The sequence below is a fragment of the Pteropus medius genome, unplaced genomic scaffold (genome assembly GCF_902729225.1).
Source record: "Pteropus medius unplaced genomic scaffold, Ma_sr-lr_union100, whole genome shotgun sequence".
NCBI classification, from domain to species: domain Eukaryota; kingdom Metazoa; phylum Chordata; class Mammalia; order Chiroptera; family Pteropodidae; genus Pteropus; species Pteropus medius.
In genome coordinates this window covers 3184623-3205965 of record NW_024345481.1, presented here as the reverse complement: position 1 = coordinate 3205965, position 21343 = coordinate 3184623, and the positions used below count along the sequence as shown (strand labels likewise).

Genomic DNA, 21343 nt, shown 5'->3' with positions numbered 1-21343 from the left:
ATCTGAATTTCTTATTTTTAAATCTTCCTGTTTATATTCTTTGCCCATTTTTATTGGAATATCTGTCTCCTATTTATTATAGAGGTCTTTATATTAATAAGGACTTAACTTTTGTGCTATATATTGCAAATGTTTTTCTCAGTTTGTTATTTTCCCTTTATTGCAATATGGTGTTTTGGCTTAAGCTCAGACTCAGGAATGAATCTGACTTTTATATAACAGAACCCACTCTACTGGCTTAAACAACGAGGACTAATTATCTCACATAACAAATTCCTATTAGAGAGGCAGCAGCTGGAACTGGTTCAGAGGGCTGACAACGTGAGGGCTCACATCCCAGCCTCTACTGGCCTTCTCTTGCTTATCATCTGATAACTAAATGGCTGCTGCAGCACTAGCCATCAGGTCTGCATTCCAGGCAGAAGTAGAAAAGGTAGAGGAAGAGACAACCACCGGCTAACTCTTACTTATGCCCATTGGTGAAAACCGGTCATGTGGCCACTCCCAACAGCAAGTGAGGGGCAGGCAAGGGCAAAGGGAAGGTGGATTTAAGCGAGCAAATTTACACTGTTCACTATAGAGCAGTTTTAAGACTTACATGGTCATATCGGCCTATATTTATTCCTTTGGTTTCATGCTTAGAGAGTTCTTCCCCAACTCAAGGATGTATTCCAGTAGATAGCTATCTATATTTTCTTCCATTGCTTTTATGGGTTCATTGTAACATGAGGTAGAATTCAAACTTTTTTTAATTGGCCAGTTGTCCCAAAATCATTTTTTGACTTTCTCCACTGATTTGAACTATCTTAATGGGTTACCGAGCTATTAGATACACTTAAGTCCATTTTGGTACTTACTATTCTGTTCCATGGATCTAGTTAGTTACTTCTGTGCTATGGCGGGTACTTCAATGTAATTTATCACGCATTTCAACATTGCAAGGCAAGTCTCCACTCGTTATATTGCTTTTTCAAAAATTTCTTGACCATTCCTGAATAATTATTATTCAGATGAATTTTTCAATCATTCTGTCAAGTTTTTTAAAGGATCCCATTTGGATTTCAACCGGAAATGCATTAAATTTATCGGTTGAGAAGAATCGACAGCTCAAACAGTTAAGTTTTCTGAACCAGAGATGTGATGCAATCGAGTCTTCTTTCATGTGTCAGTAAAATTTTGTGATCATCACATGGCGGGATATTTTTTCTCTGTTTCGTATGTTAATTAGTTATAGCTAATACATGGGAAAGCTAAAGATTTTTGTAAGATCGATCTTATAGATGGGCCACCTTACTGACCCCTCAATTCATTCTGAAAGTTTTCCTTATTTGTCATTTGGCTACTTAATCTGCCTGAGTTGAAAGAGGGGCATCACACACAACTTTCTGCTTATTAATTGGCTTCTTGTTATGGTTCTTACCACATTTTTCATTACACTGTATTAAACTCAAGCCTGATTAATGGGGTTCTTCCCCGAGAGACAAATCTCCTCTTGCTCTCCTGCCAAACCATGTTTCACTAACAGCAGAGCTGAGTTAGCCCACGTTCTGCAGCATAAGCCTTCTTAGAAGCTCTAACTCGCCACCAGGGCGAGAATTTCTTCTCTGTCATATCCACCAGATATTAACCCAACTTCTGCACAGAAAGTCCTAGTAATAGGAAACAGTCAAATTCAAGTTACCTAATTCCATTTGGGGGACATTTCAAATTTTTAGAAGCTTCTTATTTATAGGGACAGAATCTACCTAGTCTAGTTTCTCCATATGTTTCCCGGGAGATTCTACCTTCTTTAGCACTTTCCCTCAACTATTTTTAATTCAATAACACACTTAAGATTTCCCACCGTCCACGTTACTCTCCCTACACCTGCCCTTTTCACTGAGGATGCTCCCTAAAGGAGTACCAGAATGGATGGAACTGAGTGGGGAGACCTGTCACGGGCAGGCACACAACTACCTTCACTGTTTCAGCATCATTGGCAACTAAATGGTCCATGCTTTTTTCACAGGAATGCATTAGACCAGATCTCTCCATGCTACACTTGTGTATTTTCTGAAAATTTGATTTATCCCTGTTAAAGTTCATTTCGTTTTTGACTTTTGTTTTGGTCTGCTCATGTAATCTTGAGACATTTCTCTTACTCGTCTCATTCATTAAATAACGAAACCTTCCTGTTTTGTGCTTCCTGTATAATTTAATAGGCATGCCTTCTGGGTTCTGGGTCCAAGTTGCCTACAGATACGTTGAAATGGCCAGGGCTGTGGAGGGAGAGCAGCAGCATGCCTCAGGTGCTTCCCACCAGGTGATACGTAAGTCAATACGGCAGGGCATAGGTGCTCAACCAGCTTTAACCAACCTTATTAACACTATATTTTAAATGGCATGTAATTCACTATACAGTGAAATATTTTGTCATGCTGTATAATCACATTTAACCAACCTTATTGATAAAATCATGAAAGGAGAGACTTTGTCCAATGTCTACTGAAATAAGAGTACAGTGCTGCCCAAAGTTCTGTTTTACCCATCAGTGATGGATCTGGTTTATAGGTTTAGCATCACAATAGAGCAGGGTATACAGGGAAAAGCCAGGACCTGGGATAAAATATGACTCCTGGAGTGAAATGCACCATGGGCTGGGAGTGGGGAGGGGTAGACCTCACCGCAAGTAATGATGGGAAGTATAGCCAGCCACTCAGCTCATGGCAGCCATGGGGCCTTGGCTTCTGGAGGGTGTGTGAGTGGGAAAGCTATTCGATGCAGCTATTCGATGATCTACTAATGTAAAACAACCGTATGCGAAAGAAGGGCACATTTTTCCAATTCTAGCAAAGAGGCCATAGGGGCTAGTGACAGCACCATGAAAGATCACTCCAGCTACAGTGTGGCAGCCAGAGGAAAGGGAACCTTAAAAGACAGCTTCAGGACATAGGAGGAGGATAGCAGAGCTTCAGAAGAGAAGGAGTAGTCAAAACACATGCGGCCAGATGTGTTGCAGATGGGGCGAACCATGCAATAAAGAGTTGCTGGCCAACGGGTGACCGTCTTTAGGTCTGGAGGTGATCCTGGGCCATTTTCCTTTGGCCAGGGTAACTGGGTCATATGACACAAAACACATGATACAAGCGGAACTGCATATAGCCGTTTTCCTCAGAAGCTGAAGAGGCGATTGGCATACAACACATCACTGAATTTCTCCAGTACGTTCTGACCCCCATAACCACAGCACACTGAATTCCTTTAAGAGAAATTATGTGTAAGATAGAATGTGCCCAAGCCAACTGGTTGCTTTACAGCCAGGAGTCAAGATGGACCTGCTGCTGAATCTGCAATTAGGAGAATCTGAGTGAAATCCTTCCTGGATACAAGAGGATGTGCTATATGACCTCTCAAGGTCACTCTCATTTCCACAGTCATGCAACTCTGTGAAAAGCAACCAAATAAGGATAGATAGATAGCAGGGCTTGAAATAGTAAGTCTAATTCTACTGTAAGTCAGTCTATTTTGGTTTTTTCAACTTTACCAATGCAAAGTGTGCTTTGGGGACTGCATTTTTCTTCCTAATTAATTGGAATGAAGTAGAGCATTCATGACCATTCTGGCTCCCCCCGCCCCCAATAAATAGCTCTTTCTTCTCTCCTAAAATGCGAAGAATAGTCTAAATTTGACATGGGAAAGTGAGATATTATTTTTGGCTTCAGTAGAATTAAACCCTACATCCCTGAGAGATCTGGTCCTTGCTCTTCCAACCACCCTTCAGGTTCAGACTAATGGCAGAGCGGAGACATTAAATTTTAGCTCTGACCTTGAGCTACAAGAGGAAGGAGAGGCCTTGCTCTCTGTCCTCTAAACAGAAGGGCCTCGTTTCTCCAAACTTAGCTGAATCATAGATTTTGGGGCAGTAGAAAGAATCCCAGTGACCAACTAGTTCAGTATTTCTCAAACTATAGTCTAAGATGCACCAGCTGCTGCTAAACTAAGGTGAAAATAATGTATAGAATCACTGCTCACTGTGTCCTCCTGAAGACTTCGAGGCAAAGAAACTTCGTGATCCCTAACAGTGTCTGGAATTGGCATGTCATGAAACGTGCTTTAAAGAGTACTGATCCATTCGATTTTTCCCTCACTTTACAGAGGAGGAAAGGAAAGTCCATACTAAGAAACGTGGAGAAAATCATCCCCCACTACTGGCAGGCTGGGATCTAGCCCTTGGCTTCCAGACAACTAGTCCAGGCTCTTTCTATCACCTTGAAAGAGTCACCGTTAATGGCAGTAGCTTTGATGTATCCCCTAGCACATTTTTATTGTCTGGAATTTGAGGCTGTATTTATTTATAGTGCACTCGGCAATGGATCCATCAAATGCTTTGAACGTTTTATAAAGGGCATTGGGCCCTGTACAGTTGACCTAAATAAAACACTATATTTTAAATGGCATGTAATTCACTATACAGTGAAATATTTTGTCATGCTGTATAATCACATTCTAAGAGATTATTCCTTTTATATGCGAGAGTAAATCAAAGGGGTCAAATCTCAGTGGAATATGTGACTAAAATGAAAATAGACTGTCCGGTGAAAAGTAACCATAGATACTTCTTTTTGTGATGCAGAGAGCAATAGCTGGCAAGCCAGAATTATTTTTTAAAAATTTCCAAAGGCCATGTATATATATATTTTTTTAAATAATGTAAATTCAAGTAGCTTGAGTATGCTGGCACTCTTCAGAAGCAACATTTTTCTGACTTACTATCTGAATCCCAAAGGCATTTTGAATCTATACACACTTCTTTAACCATGCAATTGTTTCTGAGACTCCAGCCCTGGATGCTTTAGAATTTTTCTCAAGATTGTTTTCTTCTGCCTTAATACACTCAAGGGACAAGATACACTCTCATCAGCAGAAATATTTTAAATTGGTTTCTAGCCTCTGAATATCCGGTTTTCAAATATGTTTCCAAAGCCAAAACTGCCCATGTGTTGCCTTTTCGAGAACTAGAAAAGGTACCCCTTCTCAGGGCATTTGCAGCCCTGCACCAGGAACAGTCTTAGTGAGCAGAAGGCTGGATTCCAGCCCCACCTGTCCCCTCTGCCCCGCCCCCTCCCCATCCTGAGGCCCTTCCTCAAATGAACAAGTTGCACAACTAAAGGCAGGGGCCCCATCTGCTTCCCCCGCCTCTCCTCCAGCCCCCCAACCCTGTAGGGATGAACCAATTCCCACCTGCAGACAAGCCTTCATCCTGACCTGAATCACACTCTGTTTATGGACCTAGGGCCTCGCAACTCACCTTTCTAACTCAGCACCACAGCATTCCGAGGCTGATAGCTGGGCTCCTGACTGTTCTCATTTCAGTGCTCTTGCTATTTTAACTGGGTTTGTGCCTTGCAATAACAGTTACCACCTCTGGATCTTCAGTTCTGCCCAGGATCAGGATGCTGTTATCCATGGATGAATCTCTTGGTGGTGCCGGCCTTCCTGCCTGCAGTTCCGAACCCCCTTCCCTGCCCTGCATCCGTGATGCCATGTTATCTGTGTTGCATCTCACAGCTAGACCAGATGCAGACTTCTCTTGCCATGACACTCTAGGCACATGCTTTGTCCCCCAGAATAAGCCTCCTTGCTTGCAAGGCATTTGCAGGGGCCTTGGTTGCTGAGCTTACTTCTGGGAACTAGACTCTGCCCCACACGCCCCCTCTGAATTCTGAGAGCCATCAGTGCAGATTCAGCACAGGCACAGACCAATCTCCTAGGCCCTCTCTATCCATATGGACAATAACAGTTGACATTCGGAGGGGTGACCCAAAGCACTGCAGATTTCAGAAGAAAGAAATAAAAATGTTGCTTTAGTCCATATTTTACTTATTAAGGCAGAAAGTAGAAGAAATAAAGCAAGAATATCAGCCACAAAGGTTGAAACAAAAAGATGCTTTGATACAATTCTCACTTACACAGAAAATTAAGGTCATGGAATTATAAGCTCAATGAGCCAAGGGCTGTGTCTCCTTAGTTCATCAAAGTAAGTCCAGTGCCCAAGAGCATAATAGGTGCTCAGTTAATACTGCAGAATGAATGAAAACAGAAATCAGCCTAAACACAGTATTTGATCAAGAAATTTTCATTAGTACATTATATATGTTATAGGATCTGTTTTTAGTCATTTCATAGCTTATACTTTTTAATATGTCAGTATAGGAGAGGATAATTAATAAAAAAATAAACACAATAAACTTAATAAGCATTAAATAACGCAGTGATTGATATCATGGATCTTAATAGGAAATATGAGTGAAACACATGTGCCTGTGTGTGAAATATCAGCAAAATGATAGTGCATAGAAGGAAATATGTTATACTTTTGGCAGAGATTGAGAGATTTTCTATGATTGGGATACACACAGGACTAAAGATAATAATGCTTTACATTTCCAGAATACTTGACAATTTACAAAATGCTTCAACATCTGTGATCATGGTTGATCCTCACAACAAGATAGAAGAACATAGTTAAAGGAAGTTATATGCATCACTCTTTTATAAGAAAATGTCTAGTGGTTTATAAAATACAACCGCTTTCAAAGAGATTTCTGCCTTATCATTAATAGTTACAATTCAACTGATAGCATAGAAAGAGATAGGAAAGATATTCTCTACGATAAAGAAAAATTGAAAGGAAGGAGCCTATAATGGTGAAGTTCATTTACCGCGATGAAGACAGACTTCTATTATTGAACCTGAGACAATTATACAATACAATTCCAAGAGATAAGCAATGAGCTACCGGAAGTGAGTAATGAGACTTGAGCTTTGGAGTCTAGTTTCAGCTCACTGAAGAGGAATTATTACCACACTTACCATTTATATTGCATTGCATTGATTGTAGTGCATGTCAAAGTAGCTATAACTCTGGGAATCCGGAGCAGCTACTGGGAAGAATTCAAGGGCTTATAATAACAGCAAACCGGGGGATGCAAATTCTGCCAGCCCAGAGCCTCCTTCCAACACGTGCTTCTCACTCCTGCTTCCTTGCCTTCCAACAGTGTTGTCCCTGGATATCTTGCTGGAGAGTTTGGTGAGTTGCTTTGGAAACCTACATAACATTTCTGTTTAAACAGAAAAATTCCTCTTTTAAGTAAGATGATACATTTCTAAAGTACTTTTATTGTTTTCCTTTCTTTTTTTGTCCTTTTCACAAAATTAATATCTCTCGTGTTAAAATTTTTTCAGATGTTATAGAAATACATAAAAATGTTACTTTGGTCAGCATTTTATTTATTAAGGCAGACAATAGAAGAAATACAATTAGCAAGTTGCACCCCCGACTTTCTTCAAGTAAATCTCTGTTAAGAATCAGTGTAAAGTCCAGGAGATCTTTTCTTCTATGCACACACTTAATTCATCAATAACTTTTAAAGATCTCTGTACTATATTTTGGCTATCTTATATCAAGCGGCATGGAGAAAAATGACCAATATGCGACCATTATGTTTTAAAAAGAATTCAGCCTCATACTTTAAGAATAGAGAAATTGAAGAGAAAATGTTTTAAAAATAGACAGGGAAAAAAACGCCCATCAGTGTTTGGAACTAGCTCGAGTGAGGGCTACCCGAATTCTGGGAACTTTAATGCTAACAGGTTTCTAGCTGTCAAAATTTGAAATAGAATCTGCAGGGGCCAAAAGGTTTGAAATAAAAATGTGGTCAGACACATCACTGGTATGAACCTTCAGCTGACTAAAACAAACACCAAAATAGCAATGGAGACTTTCTCAGAAAAACTTGCTTTCCCAGCAGCCTCCTTGGCTTGCATGACAGTTCTATTACTTTTTCCTGAAAGAGAATCAAGCTTCCGTTGAAACAACAGTCCTGCTCTAATTACATGGAGCACTGAAGTTCCACGACTTTCTCATCACTGGTTTTCACGCTTGGAAATACCTGTCATACTGTTTCAGAATTAGCACCCGTGTCTTGTAGAAACTGTGCTGCAAATGTTTGCAAGTCACCTGTTTGGAGCTTATATCATGCATTCCCATAGAAAATGGACTACAGGGGATTCGGGAGTTCCTAGAGCTGACCAGTTAACCAACCAGACAGCACCTGAGGTACCTAATTGTGTGCACTGCAGAAGTATGAGACCTTGGGTAACGCTGTCTTTACAATACGTTTTCTTTAAGGTGTTCTAACTTGGAGCGCCTGGAACGTGGTTCTAATTTCAGGACCAGGGACGCCTTTTCCTTGCGCCTTGCAGGTTTCCTGGGCCCTGGAATCACCTTCTGTTGGGACCTGGGACAGCAGTCGCAGTGGGGGAAAGGGGGAGACCCCCCCTGCAGTGAGGAATGGGGTCACAATCCCCCCAACACTCCCTCACTCACTCCACCAGCCACCAGCTTGCCCTGTCAAAGGAGCTCTCAGTCTCTCCTCTTCTGGGTGTGTATTTGAGGAGGATCCTCAAAATGCAAATTGCTCACTTTAGACAAAGATTACCGTGGGTTTGCCTTAATTGTCTCTTCTGCTCTCTGTTTACTGGGAAAGTGATCTTCCCTGTAGGAAAGAGGAAAGTTGTCCTCTACTTTGGGGAGTCAGAAAGAAGGTGGCAGTTTGTAAGCTGCAACCTCAAGAATGAAGCATGTTTGCAGTTACTGTCTCAAAACAGAAGCAGCCTCTAGAGTACAGCCTCTGAAATGTCCCTAGATTTAAAGATATGTTATTGCTCTTTTGTTCCTTTTAGTAAATTGTAACAAAATCCTTAAAACACAAAGTTTCTGTACTTTTGGGGGGACAGTAAAGGCAGGAAGAGTTGAGGAGTCGGCACTTTTTATCTCTAAACAATCTTGGGAGAACAAATTTCCAAGTGTTAAATGAGATTTTAAGAAATGTAACCCGTAACAATACGGCAGAGAAAAAATGTTCTCAAAGTGGAACCAGCAGCATCTGCATCACCTGGGAGCTTATTAGACATGCATGTTCTCAGGCCTCACCCTAATCAAACTGAGTCAAAAATTCCGGGAGTGAGGCCCAGTCAACTGTGGTCAAGAAGCCCTTCCAGGAGATTCCAGTTTTCAACTTCAAGCTTGAGGACCACTGGGCGGTATGTAAGGACTTGAAGAGAGCAGCTTTTACGTCTTGGCTCTGCCACTTAACGGCTATGTGAGTTGAGGAAGTTAATCTGAGTTTATGGAGAAGGATAAATGAGATAATATATTTGAAGTACTTAGCACAATGGCAGACATATAGAAAGCACTCAGTATGTGCAGAAGGAGAAAGGCTAAGTCTTAAGACCTTCGACAAGTCAGCACAGCATTTACCAGTTTAAAGGGCCTTTTTAGACTCTGGCATTGTGTTTCCAAGGAATTCAAAGTTTAGATAAATTCTGTATGATTGCATCCACTTGAAATACATGAGCTAACATGTATTGAGTATTTATTTGTGCCAGGTACCATGCTAACTTCTTTATTTACATTGCTTCATTTAATTCTCACAGTAACCATGTGAGTACATACTATCAGTTTCTTTATTTTACAGATGAGGAAACTGAGTTATAGAGAGCCTTAAGTAACCCAACCAAGTTCATGCAGCTGAAAAGTGGTTTCAGACCTGAACCCAGGTTTGAGCAATCAATTGCATTTAACTGATGCAAAAATTGATGCATTCATTTACTCATTCATCCAATATTCATTTACTATCCACAACTAGGTAATACTCTGGGCGGAGGGGAATATAAAAACGAACAAAGATCTCCATCGCCATCCTCAAGAAATTCATGGCTGTTTGGTTGTTGTTTGGAGTGAACAAATGACAGATTGCATTATTTTAAAAGATGATGTCATATGTCTGTATTTAAGAGGTTGAAAAGATTTTCCATGACTAGGAGCCTCCTCCTCTCAATGGCCATTTACAGACTGAAAACCAGGCTGTCTGCGAGGCGCCAGCGTATTCCCGCTGAAACCGCTCAAGCTCAGTCTTGTAGCTCCCTGTAAGCGACCCTCAGAGGGGGCCAATCCTCGCCCCGCTGCGATGTATCGTTCACTTCAGTTCAGCTATAAAAGCCTTTCACTCCTACCACAGGCTGATCAGTCAAACCTCGGGGAAGGAGGCGCATCACTGAAGAGCTGGTAGGGTGACTCTCTTCCAAGGATAGAACCTGTCACACCTAAAGTGACGGCTGTCACGGAATTTCTCAGAAAATGACAAAGAAAAGACTGAGGCCTGCTTCTTAGAATCGTGAAATGTTAACGCCGCCCACCCAAATCTTTGCACAAAGTTTAAGGGTGATCAGGAAACTGAGTTCCAGAGTCTCGAACCAGGTAAGAACAGGGCTCCTGGCACAATCTGTGACCCCTCACTGCCTCCTAGAGTCAGGGCTGATCATTGTTTCAAGTAGACACAGTATTGAGGGCAGCGATCATTACCTTGGAGCTAGCAAATGGGACCTTTCCTGGGAGACGGCCTGGGCGGACACCGTCCCCGGGGCCGGACTGGGGGACACCGCCACGGCATCTTCCCCGCCCTGCAGCGAGGAGTGAGGGTTTGGGGACAGCGGCCGTTCCCCGGACAGGTATTCAGGTGGAACAGGGGTGAGAGCGGAACCTTTCTCCTCCGCCTCGCTCTCACTCCACCCGGGCCCAGCGGATGCCGGACGCAGTCGCGGAGGCTAATAAACATGGAGGCCGCGGGCGCTGGCGATGGGGAACGGTCCTCAGGGTTGGAGGCTCCGGGATCCACCGACGACCGGCTTTTCCTGGTTAAAGGTGTGGTGAGCTGAGCTGCGGGTGTCGGGGTGAGCTAACCCCGGACTCTGCCTGCGCTGGGGCGGGCATTCGCACTCACGCCCCGCCCTGGGAGACGTTCGCCTGGGTTTGCCCCCTGAGCTTAGCCCGTGGGGTCCGGCGGCCTGGTGGGTCCGTGGTCGTGCGGGGTGGAGGCTCCGCTGGGCTGGGCGCTGGTCCCGCGAGCGGTTGTGTGTGTGCTGCATTCCCCCATCCTCTCTGCGGTTCCTCTCGTGCCCTCCCATTTCTAACTCCCCCTGTTTCCTTTATCCTCCCCGAGAGAAACTTCACGCCGCTGTCCGGGCGAAGGGACCCCGCGCGCCTTCCCTGCCCTTGGAAATGATACCTCGGAATGACCTCAGGAACCAGAGGTCATGAGGTCATGCAGATTTCACAGCCGCTGTCATTTACTTTTGGCAAGAGCTGTTTAGCCTCGTTTTTCGAATTTCAAAAGTGATTTTGAATGTAATTTAAGGAGTACTTGCAACTTGTGTACACCTTTTTAACTTAAGGTTTTTTTTTCTTTTTTTTCCTTTAATCTCTCTCCCTACCCTCCACGCCCTACGCCCCAAACTCTCGGCAGGTGGAATTTTCCTTGGTACTGTTGCTGCAGCGGGAATGCTAGCTGGATTTGTTACAACATTATCATTAGCTAAAAAGAAAAGTCCTGAATGGTTCAATAAGGTTTGTGACCCCAAAATCTATTCATAGCATTGTTATTGTTTATAAATAAATAGCAGCTGTTTTTCATAGGAAAAATAAAATATCGATGGCCTTTCATGTTGCTTTTAGAAGCAAACCTGTATACATCTCAAAGATTGAACAAAGGCACAAATTAATCAGTGGTCTTTATTTCTATTGAAAAAGAAGTAATTTCTTAAATTCTGTCAGCTATTTCTTAAATATTAGAAATATGCTTTCTTAAATTTTAGCAGAACAAGACTTTGAAAGCTCATCCAGTACATTTCCTGTTCACAGCATGACTTTTAGTCTAAATCTAGGGGATTCACTATCAGTTGTAAGAGGCCCCAGTACTTTATGTATTACGCAGAAAAAAAAAAAGCGATACCAACTAAACTCTTGACACAGTGCTGATTGCAAGAGGCATTTCTATCTCATATATTAAAATGTTGAAATAAAGTGCATCTTAGTGTCAGTTAAAAACACATGTCAGCTCTTGAACCCAGAGACCATACCTGCTCGTGCATTGCTGCAGCCCCCCTCTAGAAAAGTGTCTGCTACATGGTAGGTGCTCAGTAAATTTTGGTTAAATGACTACTTAAGTCAGAAACTCTTACTCCATGAGCATGATTGAGCAATCACTGTCAGGGTCGTGTGTAGCTTATTTCCCTAGTTGATAAGAAATTTTCTTCATATTTGCTTGTATTTACTTGTTCTTATGTATTGTACTATCTCTGCCCTTCCCACCCCATATGGTTTGGCCATTACTTCATTGCTTCAACAAATGGTAGCTTGGGCTCTTTTATGTGTTAGGCACTATGTTAGCTAGGTGTAAGCAATACAAAAATGAGCAAAACATATCTGCCCCTCAGGAAGCTAGCATCTGGTGTAAGAGACATACTAAACAGTCACACAAATAATTATATAATTACAATTTGGTGTTTGCTTTAGAAGAACAGTTATATGAAAAATCATAACCAGTTGAATTTCCTTATATGTACCTTTAATAACCTAATAATCATACTTAAGCCTTATGAATACTGTAATGGTAAGAGACCACATTAAAAGTACATTTGGATCCCCCTGTGAATATCAGGGCTTATATGGAGCTTCTCAAATCACTCCTATGAACCTCATGGTCATTTCTCCCTATACTATAGAATATATTCGGAGCAGAATATATCTTGTGGCAGAAGTCAGTAAAACTTGACTCATAGAAGGCCTATAATAGTGGAGTTTGGTTTGATTTCCAAGCTTAAGTTTTCATGTTAACCTTTGGGTCACAGATGTTTGTGAGAATCTGATGAAAGCTAGGAATTCCTTCTCAGGAAAAAAAGCACATACAGGTGTTCACAACTTTGCATTTGATTTTGTTGTTCTAAGATTTGATTATCACACATGCACTTTATGGTCTAACACAGTGGTTTTCAAACTGTGGCCCACAGAACCCTGGGGATCCTTGAGACCCTTTTCGGGATTCTGTAAAGCCAAAACTTTTCATAATAATACTAAAACATTTGCACTAATGATACAGAAGCGATGGAGGGTAAAACCGCTGGTGCCTTGGTATAATCAAGGTCGTGCCCTGAACTGTACTAGCAGTCATTGTGTTCTTCATTACCATGTGCCTGTAGTGTTTTTTAAAAAGCCATCATTGCATAAGAATTTCTTGTTGAAGCAGTAAAATTATTTTATCACGCCTTGACCCTTGAATGTACCTCTTTAATCTGTGTGAAGAAATGGAAAGTTCGCATAAAGTGCTTCTGTTTTATATCAAAGATTTTTTTTTTCTAGGAAAAGCGATTGTGTGGTTGATTTGCACGCTGAACTAGCTGCTTTTTTTCATGGCATGTCATTTTTACTTGAAAGAACTACTGACAAACTATAGTTATTCAGAAGTGGGTATTTGGCAGACATTTCCTTAAAAATGAACAAAATGAGCCTGTCTCTTCAAGCAAGCAATTGTCAGTATTAGTTGCCACTGATCAAATTTGAGCTTTCAGATGAAAATTAGATTTTAGGAAATTTGTATCTGCCATTATGAGTTTGACAGCAGCTCAATACTTGAAGGCTTTTCTGATGAGATTGGAAGTAATATTAATGATATGGTTTTTTAATATTTAATAAATGGTGTCAACATTTGAAAGATATATATATAACCTGGTAAATCAATATTTTCTGAATGATCATGATTCATGGATAGTCAAAGTGCAAAATAGACTAATGGATTTTAATGTAACAAAGTACAGAATTCATTGATATGACTTCAGATTCCGAATTACAGCTAACCTTTAGGAAGCCATTTGTCAAGTTTTGGTGTAGTATCAGATTGAAGGCTATTAAAATACTCCTCCCTTTTCCAACCACATATCTATGAGAGGCTGGATTTTATTCATATACATATCTGTTGCAAAAGCATTGCAACAGATCCAATTTCACAGAAGCATATGAAAATCCAACTATCTTTTATTAAGCCAGGCATTTAAAAGGATAACAAAAAATGTAAAACACTGCCTCTCTTTGCACTAAATTTTATTGTTTTATCAGAAGATTATTTTTATAAAAATATATTTATATTAACCTATAATGGGTTTTTTGTTTTAAAATGAATTAAGTAAAGTTCAAGAATTTCTTAATTTTTAATACATTAGATATCAGTCAATATAATTCATATAATCAGAAATCTTTGAGATCCAGGTATAAATGGATCCTGAGACCAGAAAGTTTCAGAGCCACTATCATGGATGATTAAATATCTAAAGTTCTGCCTCCCCTTTGGGAAAACATTTGAATTAGAGCATTACCAGGGATGCAGACTGTTTGGGAGCTAACGGGGCTTGTAGATGAGCTCAGAAGTTCTGGAGCAGCTAATGAGTTTATATTGAGCTAGCACCAGTTTAAGGATACTGCCACTCAGGCAGCGTCCTCCAAAGTCGCTGCCGGTTGGTTTTCTCTAACATTAATAATACCTAACGTTTGAACGCTTACTGTGAACCAGATGCTGTTAGTAGGGTTAGGATTCATTTAACCCCCATCACAGCCCTATGAGGTGGTATATTGTACTGTTGTCCCAATTAAACTGAGGCAAAGGAGATTAAGCAACCTGCTCACCATGGCACTCTGTCCATCTTTGATTACATCTGGGGAATAAATAATGCTATTTTTTAAACTATTTAAATGGATTTCTGTCCACTAGCTTAGGAATCTGGGTTTTATCATAATACAGATTCAGATCGCAACCCAAAAGGACTTTAAAATGGTCAGCTTTCAGTTAGAGATTGCCAACACTGTTATCATTTCAGGAAAATGAGAATCCTTCCTTTAATGTCTTATTTGCATTCTCTTAGCTGAGTCTCATGCTAGACTGGGAGTTGAGAGCAATAGTAAGTGCTGAGTAAACATTTATTTTTCTTTCTCCTTCTTAAGTAGAAATAGAAAGGCACAAGCTAAGATGGCCAAAATAGTCTACTCTTGAGTTTCTTTGGTTGATTAAAATAATCGAGGTTTTTTAAAAAATTGGTACATATCCCATTTGTATAACATCAGTCTCATAAAATGATTGTGAGACTGATTAAGGCACCATGAGTGAAAATAATGTACATATTATATATCTATTTGGTTAAAATAATTGAAGCAAATACGGAATAATATATACATACACAAATAGTTTACTTATCTAAAGAAATATGATTCCCCTGCTTATCTTCATATTACAGCATGGTAAAATTCTTCAAATAACTCAGTTATTTCAAAACCTGTTTATATAATGAGTAAATAAAATAGACAAGTCATCTTTCTGCTATAGCTACAACTTCTGAGAAATTATAAAAATAAATCTTTAAAAAATATATTGCATACATTATAAAAACACAGCCAGTATTTCTATGACGTAAAGAACATATCAAAATGTATCAGATAAGAATGCTTTGTAGGGGTAAAAACTAGATTGAACATTCTTTTTAAATATCAGTTTAATATGCATTAAATTTATCCAAAGATTGAACCTTCTTTTTAGGTATGCAGTTGACTTTCTGACAAATTAAACAGTTACTCTTGATCATCCCTGCACCTGTGAGTAATAGATTCATTCTTGTCACCTGCTAGAAGATAAGGGGCACCCATGTCTTAGGCATAAGATGTATTACACAGCTTTTACCTAGAGAATAATTTTTCTGTTTTATCTTGGGGATATTAAATGCCATAAGTACAATGTGATTTGTCAGATTCAACTTCCGTATGCACGTGCCTTCATTTTAATTCAAATTAAAAACATAAACAATGTGGCAGTGGGCAAAAATGTGGCTTTCATTATGCACATGTGACTAGCATATGTGTTTATATCTAAAGCTCTTTTAAAGCAACATTTTTTTTTTTTTTGGCAATTCTTTCCCTGCAGCAAATCATCCAATGTTCATTTTGAAAATTCTGAGCAGAATTTATGAAGGTCATGTGACATATACTCCAGAGGAAAAGCTTGTGACTAGACTTTTAAAACCTTAATAAGATCAGATCAATTTTTAATATCGTTTTCACTAAAATTCATTTTCGGAAGTATGTAAAAAATAACTAATAACTCATTTCATCTCACAATCAATTTCTGAGGCTGATATACAAATGTAGCATGTAGTACTTTAAAAAATCTAAAAGTTTGACAAAATTAAGATTGGGAATATTGCTGTCATTAAGGGTTATTTTTATATATAGTTATCTTTTCTTTAATAAAACAAATGTGGATTTATGTAGACTTTTAAAAATATTATGTACAAATATTATACATATATAATTTCTCTCCTTCCCAGGGAAATAAGGAATTTTTAATTTAAGTTTCTAAAATAAAATTTAGGACAAATCACTTAAACTGACTCCAGTTTAAGAATATGTGGTTAATGGTACTGCTTTTGGATAGAAATTCAGGCCAGTTAGAACTTAGTGCATTTATATGAGCTCTGTGGTATCTGGGGAACTCTGAAATAATAGCAGTATGAGAAAATGAATATAATAAGAGAGTATATTGTTTTATCATAGAAAATAGCTAAAGGAAGAATTCTTGAAAATTTGATTGGGTCTAAGATATCGTAGCAAGGACTGAGTCTCTGCTGGGTCCAGGCATGCTCTGGCATGGGATACAAGTAAACGAAGTTTCTGTGTGCCATCAGTAACATTCACAGCCACAGAGTGCATGAGTAAACAAACTTATTAAGAAATGTGTTGAGCAAAAAGAAAAGATACAAAAACATACAAAAAGAAATGTGTTGAACAATATAAAAAATTATTCTAAAGAAGAAAAGGATTTGCATAGAAATACATTTCCAAGTGAAAGACAGAGTGTTATAAATTTGCTATCTCTTATCAGATTATTTAATTAGTTTGATGTCATTTTAATGAAAATGCCAATGAGTGGGTTTTTTGTCCAGTTTGGGGTTTAGAGAAATCTTGACAGAATGTTCAAGGGTTTTTCTGGAAGAATTAATAGGCAGAAACAAAGAAAATTTTGGAAAAAGTAGTGAGTATGATATACTTTCTGGATATTAAGACTTTATGATTCTATAATGAAATCTGTGATTCTGGCATAAAAATAGATAATAAAATAGGTATAAGCCTCTCTATATGTAAATTTCTCAAATAAGTTGGGAGAAGGATTAATTGATGGAGTGGTGCTGGCGCAGTTGCTAAGCTATTCGGGAAGTAAACTCCCTGTCGTCACCAGCTCCTGTCAAAACCAAAATAAATAACCAGATGATCTAAAAAGTTAGGGGTAAAAAGAAGAGACAATTTAAAAATAAAAATACAATAAAAGAAAAATGACTGTAATTTTAGAATAGAGGAAGTTTTTGTAAGCTTAAGTACATTAGAATGCACTTTGACCAAAAACAAAAAAGCAAAATCGAAGGAGTTAAAAGTAGACCAAACTGGAGAAATAGCACATATGATAGATATAAGGGCTAAAGGACATTAATATATAAAGAGAATGTACAAATAAGAAAACTTGGGCAAATCACATAAATATGCAATTCAAAAGGCATAAATATTTGGTTCGTGATAAGTTGGGAAAATGTTCATTCTCAGTAACGTAGAAATGTAAGTTATAAATAGTTTTATAGAAATTTTAAAGGTTTCTCTTGGGATATTTTTATATGTTTACTGTTTTTTAACATTCATGTTAAATGCTCCCCGCATATTTATTCATTCTGAATTGATGATTTTTACCCCAACCTTTCTGCCCTCACTGCAGGGAAACGTGGCCACCGCCGCCCTCCCGGAGAGCGGGTCTTCGCTTGCCTTGCGAGCCCTGGGGTGGGGCTCGCTGTGTGCCTGGTGCGGGGTTGGCGTGATCAGCTTTGCAGTCTGGAAAGCACTGGGAGTTCACAGTGTAAGTAACTACAGTCCCGTAATTGGTATCTGGAGTATATATTCTGCTTTCTGAGGTCTAAATCTTCCTGATCTTAAAATTTGCATAGTTTGTTCACTGTCTCAGGAAGTGATGACAGAATGTGGCTAAATTCTTACTAATAACTAGGCAATTTCTCACAACTAGTAAGCCATATCAATAATTTAAATATTTGAAGGTGGTAAAACTTCAAATATAATTAAATAATGACTAATTCATACCAGATGTTTATTTTATATGAATTGGTACTATTTTATATGAATCGTTCAGTAAAATTACTTAATTTGGAACAACTTTCTATGCTGTTCGACATCCATATATATAAATATCCTAAAATAGTTAAATCATTTTAAAATTATTTAAATTATTAATGTGTTTATATATTATTGGAAAAAATCCAAAGAGCCAGCGTGTGTGTAATTTATACCCCAAGCTAAAGAGCTCTACGTTCGAAATGACTGGCTTCTTTGTTATTAAATTCCTGGTAGGAAGTTCTTGGACCAGGCTCTTTGTGACAGGTAAATATTGATGGTGGTTTGGAATAAGTGGCAGCAGTGATGAAAAGAGGTTCTAGATATATTTCAAAGACAGCGTCAGCAAGGATTTGTTACAGATTGGATATGAAAAATGAGAGAAAAAGCGAAGTCAAGGATGTCTCCAAGGCTTTTGGTTTGAGCAACTGGACAATGGATGGGGACCAGTGCGATAGGAACAGGCGTTAGTTAATGTCAGGAGGTCAGACATTGCGATGTCTCTTAGATAGCCAAGTGCAGAGTCAAGTAAACAGTTAGCTGTAGAAGGCTGGAATTCAGGGCAGAGGTGCAAGGTGAAGAGGTGAATTTGCGACTCATAGGTATATAGATAGTAGTTAAAGCCAGGAAACCAGGTGAGCTCCCTCAGGCAGTGAATGTGGAGAGAATAGAGAAGAGGGAAGAGGTCTGAGGAGGGAGCTTCTGGGCACTCCCCAGGGTCAGAGTTTGGGGGTGGCGAGAGAGTAGCAAAGGAGATTTCCCTACGGAAGAAGTAGGGAGGACCAGGAGAATGGTGACTTGGATGCCACGTGAAAAAAGCACTTCACAGAGGTGTACACTGTGGAAAAGTCATGTGAGCTGAGAACTGATAGTTTACTGAGTTAGCGATGTGGTGGCCATTGAGAGGTAAAGCCTGAGTGGAGTGGATCTAAGAGAATGGAGGCAGGAGTTTGGAGGCAGCGTGTATGAGCAAGTCTTCAGGGAAAGAAAGAAATGGAGGTGGGGTCAAGAGAGTTCGCTTTTTTTTAAGTTGGGAGAATTAATAGCATATGTGCATGCTGATGGGAGTGCTTCAGTACAGGGGGGAAGGGAGAGGAGGATGGCTGAAGTAGTAAGCATTATTATTATTATTATTATTATTATTATTACTGGCATTATTGGATTGTTCACGTTTGGCTTAATCATAACTAAACATAGGCATTATTGTACTTTTCACTGAAAATATACTAATAGACAGATGTTGTTTTTCTCCTAGTCTGATTAACCTTGCTGACAAATTTTCATATGCCAACAAAATTAGGTTATTTAAATTAAATTTTATGCTTGAGAACTTGGGCTTCATGGGCTAGATTGTGCTATTTTAGTTTCTAGAATGTGAACTTCTTTGTCGTATGGGACTGAATAAAACAGGAGAGAAAAATTCTTTTCCGATTGGCCCTATCGAATATAAGGATACCTGGAATGCTTTATATTGCATCTTTATGTCTTTAACTAAATAGAAAGACTGCAAATACACTCTCCCTACATGTGGATCATTAGGCATATAGGTTTGGTCTCCATGTCTGAAAAGTCTCACAGAAACATTAACCACTGAAGCTTTGTCAAGGGTACATCTTTTAAGAGCAGTAGTGTTTATTGATTTGTTCATTCAGAAGACATTCATGGGCCTACACTGTGCTAAGACAGGGCTCCCCAGTAGACTTATAGAATGCTTAGGTTTTAAGGCTTTCTAAGCAAATTCTTATTCTATGACCCTGCCCCAGGCTTGTGGAGAGCAATATGATATTTTTCAGCTCTGCATTTAGAGAATGCCTGCATTGAGGGAGTTTTGATGATAACTGTGAGATTATCCTGAATCCAGTGAACTTTTATTAGTATTTACTGCCTCTTATTAGAAAATGTCATCTTTCAGTGACTAAGCAAAACAAAATGTTAACAGAAATGGCCGGGTCTGTGTGCTCAATAAACAATCGAGACGACCATTCCAGATAAATGCAGGTAAATCAGAATCAATTCCGGTGTCAAACAGTTGGTGGTGGCTGCCTTCAGTTGTACTGGATCTCCAGTATAAACCCAGTTCAAAAAAAAGGCTGCCATCTAATGGCTGACCGAGAACAGCTTACATTCCCTATTTTAATTCACAGCTACATCTGCTGGCCGGAGAGGGAACATGTTGAAATGCTTAAAGCAAAGCTCTTAGATTCTTAGAAATACTTTGGATTTATTTTTTGTTTATACATAATCATTGTGGAATTTCATTTCACATAGAATAATTATAATACATCAAACATAAATATAGATTTGTGTTTTACACAATGGTATGTCATTTAATCAGAGGTTTCAAAAAAGGAGAGATAGTGGAAGCTATCTTGTCAGCAGACTGAAGCAGATGAGTGCGCCCAGAATTTAAGGTGGGGCCCTGCCCGCCTCTGTGTGGGAATCAGTACATGTTCAGCATGGCATTGCCTCACCAGCTCACCCCCCGCTCAGCCTTGGGCCAGCAAGCATAGCCTGGTTGCTTAGTATGGGTCCATCAATTAGTTTGAATTACGGTATTTTATCATCTGATTATGATTGTGGCAGCATGAATTTCATTACGGTAACTTAATTGTGAAAAGAACGAGCGTTCGCTGTATGTGGGAGACTGACAGCTCAGGCCAGGTGAGTGCACACCATGGCACTCTGATTAGATCATTTCATACGGGCAGAAGACGTAAGTTTAGAGACGGGCTGGGACAAATGCTCTTCAGTCAGTACGTAGGATCTTCAGTGATACCAACTGAGAATTCCCCAGTTCCCCGCCCTCCCTCAAAAAAAAAAAATGCCACCTGCGGTTATTTACATTGCTCAAGAGCAATGACTTGTTAACTTTTTTACCTTTTTTTATTTATAGTAGGTATCGATACTTGAAAGGATTTCTGAAGAAGTTGAGCATAGTTTTGGTTAGACTACCTTATCTTTTTTTCTCCCCTTAGAAGGAGAAACATTAGGTATATAAATAATCCTGATTTCATATGTTGGAAACTTTATAGCTTTTTATGCCTATGGACCCAGGTTCTACATTTTTTTGAGATGAGGCTATAGTCTCGAAGTCCTTGTTAGAATTGCCCATTGCTGACGTTAACCGTGGCTTGTATATTCGTGATCCTTGGCAAAGTTAGAATTTACAGATGATTTAGAGTTGTTACCCTCAGTAGTAATAAAACCACGAATGAAAACATTCTTAGTTATTATGAAATACTTCAAACTGTCCAGAGATTT

The 21343-nt window shown here is 39.4% G+C and overlaps 1 protein-coding gene and 1 long non-coding RNA gene across 2 annotated transcripts in view; one reads left to right on the top strand and one right to left on the bottom strand.

Moving 5' to 3' along the window:
- Nucleotides 1-5816: 5816 nt before the first annotated feature.
- LOC120611417 (uncharacterized) lies at nucleotides 5817-10517 on the bottom strand. The gene is made up of 3 exons (XR_005655179.1): nucleotides 10406-10517; nucleotides 6853-7100; nucleotides 5817-6058 (listed from the first exon to the last, which is right to left on the bottom strand). It is a non-coding gene; the product is annotated as an uncharacterized LOC120611417 (long non-coding RNA).
- Nucleotides 10518-10563: 46 nt separating this feature from the next.
- TMEM242 (transmembrane protein 242) overlaps nucleotides 10564-21343 on the top strand; it is a 28138-nt gene continuing 17358 nt past the window's right edge. Inside the window, exons 1-3 of the mRNA XM_039873879.1 lie at nucleotides 10564-10744; nucleotides 11346-11446; nucleotides 17676-17813. Of these exons, the coding sequence (XP_039729813.1) occupies nucleotides 10657-10744; nucleotides 11346-11446; nucleotides 17676-17813 (327 nt within the window). The 5' untranslated portion in view covers nucleotides 10564-10656. The remainder of the gene's footprint in view (nucleotides 10745-11345; nucleotides 11447-17675; nucleotides 17814-21343) is intronic.